General features: G+C 43.7%; 1 protein-coding gene across 2 annotated transcripts in view; it reads left to right on the forward strand.

Moving 5' to 3' along the window:
- The window catches only part of COQ5 (coenzyme Q5, methyltransferase), a 33,330-nt gene that overhangs the window by 17,839 nt on the left and 9,690 nt on the right, over positions 1-5,801 (forward strand). Inside the window, exons 3-4 of one of the 2 annotated variants that reach the window (XM_008073561.2) lie at positions 238-459; positions 3,875-4,178. In XM_008073561.2, coding sequence (XP_008071752.1) covers positions 238-459; positions 3,875-4,089 — 437 coding nt within the window. In that variant the 3' untranslated portion in view covers positions 4,090-4,178. Of the gene's footprint in view, positions 1-237; positions 460-3,874; positions 4,179-5,801 lie in introns of those variants that run through there. The other variant, XM_008073560.2, reaches the window with a different exon arrangement.

The following is a 5,801-nucleotide window of genomic DNA, read 5'->3' on the forward strand; positions in this document are numbered from 1 at the left end:
GATGAGGTCTCGCTGCCCAGGTGGGTCTCGAACCCGCGGGCTCAGGGAATCCACTCACCTTAGCCTCCCAAAGGCGCAGGATTACAGGCTGAGCCGCTGAGCCCGGCTCCACTTCTGTTTTTATATGCTTATCCACTCCTGTATCTTTTTTGCTCCTTTCGGGTTTGGGAGATGCTGTTTCTTCCATTTTTGTTTTTGTTTGTGTCTGTATCTTTCTTCCCATTTGACTTCCCACAGGTGACATTGCATTCCGGTTCCTTAATTATGTTCAGGCTCAGCAACAGAGAAAGAAGAAGAGGCAGTTAAGGGCCCAACAAAATTTATCCTGGGAAGAAATTGCCAAAAAGTACCAGAATGAAGAGGATTCCTTGGGCGGTTCCCATGTCATGGTCTGTGACATCAACAAGGAGATGCTGAAGGTTGGAAAGAAGAAAGCCATTGCACAAGGACACAAAGCTGGTGAGTCCTACAGATAGAAGACACAGGTGAAATGTTTGTATGTTTATAGAATTAGAAGGAGTGTTCTTTATGGCTGTGTAATATTTCATCGTATATATGAACAACATTTTTTTTATCCAGTCCTGTTTTAATGGGCAGCACAGTTGGTTCCATGTTTTTGCTATTGTGAATAGTGCTGCAATAAACATGCATGTGCAAGTATCTTTTTTGTAGAGTGATTTAAGTTCCTCCGGGTATATTTCCAATAGGAAGATTGCTGTGTCATACGGAAGATCAATTTCTAGTTCTTTTAGGAATTACCACACTGTTTTCCATAGAGTTGAACTAGTTTGCATTCCTACCAACAGTGTAGAAGAATTCCTTTTCTCCGCATCCTCGCCAGCATCTGTTGTTTTTTTTGGTGTATTAATTAATGGTGACTACTCTTATTGGAGTTAGGTGGTATCTCAGTGTGATTTTGATTTGCACTTTTCTGATGATTAGTGAGGCTGAGCATTTTTTCAGCAACTTGGATGAAATTGGAGTCAATAATACTCAGCAATTTATCACAGAAACAAAAAACTGAGTACCACATGTACTCACTCATACGTGGACCCTGCACATTTACTATAATATTATGTATATGGCGAGGCTCGGTGGCTGAGCCTGTAATCTGTAATCCCAGCACTTTGGGAGGCTGAGGTGAGTGGACTGCCTCAGCCCGCGTGGTTCAAGACCAGCCTGGGCAACTTGGCAAGACCTTGTCTCTACCAATAAATAAAAAAAATTAGCTGGGCATGGTAGCACGCACCTGTAGTTCCGGCTACTTTGAAGGCTGAGGTGGAAGGATCGCTGGAGCCCAGCAGGTTGATGCTGGGGTGGCCATGTGTGTGCCACTGCACTCCAGCCTGAGCAACAGAGTGAGACTCCAACTCAAAAAAAAAATTTATACATATATATGTATTTATATATATTTATATATATATATAAATAAAAGGAATTGGCAGTAACTGGAAACTGCCAGGGGAATGGGGGAGCACTTAACATTAATAATGATACCTGCTCTCAAATCAGGCAAAGTGGAGGCCAAAGGGAGGCCCTAACTTTACCTGTGCAATGACCACTTGTATTCCTAATCCTGAATCCTTTAAAATAAAATAAATTAGAAAAACATAAAAATAGGCCAGGCGCGGCTCAAGCCTGTAAACCCAGCACTTTGGGAGGAGAGGCAAGAGGATTGCCTGAGCTCAAGGGTTCGAGACCAGCCTGAGCAACATGACGAGACCTCATCTCTACAATAAATTTAAAAATTAGCCAAGTGTGGTGGTGCATATCTGTGGTTCCAACTACCTGGAAGTCTGAGGCAGAGCCCAGTGGGTCGAGGCTGTGGTGGCTGTGAGCAGCGTGCCTCTGCACTTCAGCCTGGGTGACAGAATGAGACTCCGACTCAAAAAAAATTAAAATTAAAAATAAAATAATTAAATGGAGTGTGTAAGTGTCAACATACTTTATTTTCCAGCTTTCAGAAACTTACAGATGGACAGGATTTGAAGATAATTTGTGTGGCTGAGTCTAATTTATGTTGTGTTATATACATTATTTCAGCAACCTATTGAGCTAGATTATGAGCTCTGTGTGACAGGAGAGATCACCAAAGCCCAAAGAAGTCAAGAATTTTATCATAGGCAAACAACTTTTAAATAACAGATCCCAAATTGGAGCAGAATCTTCCAGTCTCAGCTCTTGGACCCTGAAACACAAGTGTTGGTTTCAATTCTCAATAGCTCCAGGATGACCTTGGTGTATCATTGCCATGCTTGAGTCATTCCATTCTATCAGTACTATAATGTGTTGATTGATATGCATCTGGAGCTCTGATCTCTTGTAAAGAAAGAACTTACCCTTGAGCCATAGGAGCGCAGTTAGTACCCACGCAGTTAGTACCCACATCCCCTGCCTCAGCTTCCAAGGGAGCCAGGATTTTTCTTGGCAGCTTCCAGCCGTTGACCAAGCACTGTGGGGCTACTAGGGCCTGGACATTTCCCAGGCAGGACTCTAACAGCTAGCCTTTGTTCCAGAGATCCTTTTTGGGTAGGCTGAGGCTTTCTCAGATCTAAGTTGAGGTCTAAAGACTTTTTCTGCTCAGTCTTTCTTCCTCTTCCTTTTATCTTTTCCAAGTGTTGACCATCCCCTCAAAACATTTTGCACATCTTCCACCATCTCAGCATCTGTTTTTTAGAGGACCTAACTGATATAGTTGAAGAAGCATCTGTGAACCATAATTCTCACACTTCCGTACCACAGTAGATAGCAGTGGTGGATAGGCAAGTGACTGTATAACTCTAGGTGGCCACCTCAAGTTAGCTTTAAAAATGTGAATTTTACATTTGACTTTCTGCTTTTTTTTGAGTCAGAGTCTCACTCTGTCACCCAGGCTGGACTACAGTGGCATGCTCGCGGCCACCCCAGCATCAACCTGCTAGGCTCAGACAATCCTTCCACCTCAGCCTTCCAAATAGCCGGAACTACAGGTGTGCGCTACCATGCCTGGCTAATTGTCTGATATATTGTAGAGATGAGTTCTTACCAGGTTGCCCAGGCTGGTCTGGAACCCCTGGGCTCAGGCAGTCCTCTCACCTCGGCTTCCCAAAGTGCTGGGATTACAGGCTTGAATACCACACCCCACTGACTTTCTGTTTTTTTAAAAAATACTTGTTTCCCAGCTTGGCATGGTGGCTTACGCCTATAATCCAAGCATGAAGATCACTTGAGACCAGGAGTTCAAGACCAGCCTGAGAAACATACCCCACTCTACAAAAAATAAAAATACAAAACTTAACCAGGCATGGTGACACACATCCATAGTTCCATCTGCTGAGGTAGGAAGATGGCTTGAGCCCAGAAGACTGAGACTGCAGTGAGCCATAATTGCACCACTGCTCTCCAAACTGGGCAGCAGAGTGAGACTGTGTCTCCAAAATAATTAAAATAAAATACTTGTTTTCTTCCCATTTTTTCTAGTAAAATTAATGATTCTGGCAGCTGTACCTTGTTGGCCGAGGCTTTCAGAGCCAGAGCACTGCCCTCTTCCAAGCTGGCCAGGCACTGCAGACAGCTACTGTGCAAGACAGTGGTACACAATAAAGAAAAGAAAGTCGCCCAACTCAACATCAACATATCTCTCCTCCTTCCCCACCATGAGTGCCTATTGTTACTTTAGCTCAATTCTTCTTCTTCCTCCTCTTCCCACCCCCAGAAGAAACTGCCTAGAGGAACCACAGCCCACTTGGCCCTCAAGATGAAGGGCTCTTTTGTTGCCATTAACACTGATCAGAAGGCAGACATTCTGTAGTGTTTTTAGACAAAGGCACTATGACTCCTTACTCCTGCTGACAAACGTGTTTCCCTTCTCTCTGGTGCTCTGCCTGCCGTAAAGAATGGAGAACAAAGAGATCGAAAGGATGGGCAATGCTCCATTTCTGGAATCATCTCTTCCATAGCATAGCTTGCCCTTTGAGCTCTCCTAACCACCATGACAAACGCACTTGCATAGGAATTAAGTGCTGCACAGTACAGTTTTCTTTATCTTGCCTCCTGTTATCAATCTCCAATAATAATGCTTTTGTAAAAAATATAATGAAAAAAAGTTGAAACTAAGTAGAAGGATCTAGAAATTATTTAATAAATGTAAATGTTTAAGCATTTTATGAGCAACCCCCTTGGGTCCTCTCAATAAATCCAGCTTTCAAAAAAAAAGTGTTTATATGTGTTTTTATTTATATTTTATATGTAGCACTTCCTCCCCAAATGAAATCTGGAAGGGCTGGAACTTACATGTATATTTACATATATATTTTTTGACAAATTATAAAAGTGATATATTTGAGAGAATTTTTGGAAAAGTGTCAACAAGAAAGTGAATGTTACCCATAGTTCCAACATCCAGAGATGTTCCTCAGTTTTTTTGTTTTTTGGGGTTTGTTTGTTTTTTTTAGTAGGATTCTCACACTGTCACCCATGCTAGAGTGCAATGGCAGGCTCACAGCCACTGCAGCCTCAATCTGTTGGGCTAAGGTGATCCTTCTACCTCAGCCTTCTAAGTAACTGGAACCACAGGCACGTACCACAACACTTGGTTAATTCTTTTTTTTATTTTTTGAGTTGGAGTCTCACTCGGTTGCCCAGACTGGAGTACAATGGCCACTCCCAACCACCGCAGCCTCGACCTGCTGGGCTCCGGCGATCCTTCCGCCTCAGCCTTCCAAGTAGCTGGAACTACAGGTGCGCACTACCATGCCTGGATAATTTTTTTTTTTTGATTTATTGTAGAGATGAGGTCTCGCCAAGTTGCCCAGGCGGGTCTCAAACCCGCGGGCTCAGGCAGTCCACTCACCTCAGTCTCCCAAAGGTGTGGGATTACAGGCTGAGCCACCGAGCCCGGCAATTATTTTACTTATTGTAGAGATGAGGTCTCGCCAAGTTGTCCAGGCTAATCTCGAACCCCTGGACTCAGGCAATCCTCTTGCCTCTGCCTCCCAAAGTGCTGGGATTATAGATATGCGCTACTGCACCCAGCTGCACCTCAGTATTTTAATGTTTCCTTCCTTCCTTATATTTTTCCTAATTATTTCCTTTTTATAAAACTGAGAACATCTTATATATCCAATTTAGTATCCCACTTTAATTCACTATTGTATCAAAAGATTTTTTATGTCATTAAAAATTCCTAGAAATCAGCCAGGCTCAGTGACTCAGCCTATAATCCCGTGCCTTGGGAGGCTGAGGTGAGTGGATTGCCTGAGGGTTCAAGACCCACCTGGGCAACTTGGTGAGACCTCATCTCTACAATAAATTAAAAAATTAGCCAGGTGTGGTAGCGCGCGCCTGTAGTTCCATCTACTTGGAAGGCTGAGGCAGAAGGACTGCCGGAGCCCAGCAGGTCGAGGCTGTGGTGGCCGGGAGCGGCTACTGCACTCTAGTCTGGGCGACAGAGTAAGACTCCAACTCAAAAAAAAAATTCCTATAAATCATTAGTTTTTATTAATTTCTCCCATGTGGATGTTTCATGATTCACATAACCAATAACCAATTGATCTTTCTTTTTTCCCTTAATTTCTTTAACTGGTTAACTGTATGTCTTTGTTTGTTTGTTTGTTTGAGTTGGAGTCTCACTCTGTTGCCCAGACTGGAGTGCCGTGGCCGCTCCCGGCCACTGCAGCCTCGACCTGCTGGGCTCCAGCAATCCTTTCACCTCAGCCTTCCAGTAGCTGGAACGACGGGCGCGCGCTACTACACCCGGCTAATTTTTTATTTATTGTAGAGATGAGGTCTCACCAAGTTACCCAGGCGGGTCTTGAACCCGC

The sequence above is a fragment of the Carlito syrichta genome, unplaced genomic scaffold (genome assembly GCF_000164805.1).
Source record: "Carlito syrichta isolate Samal-C Ts95f unplaced genomic scaffold, Tarsius_syrichta-2.0.1 Scaffold315943, whole genome shotgun sequence".
Taxonomy (NCBI): Eukaryota; Metazoa; Chordata; class Mammalia; order Primates; family Tarsiidae; genus Carlito; species Carlito syrichta.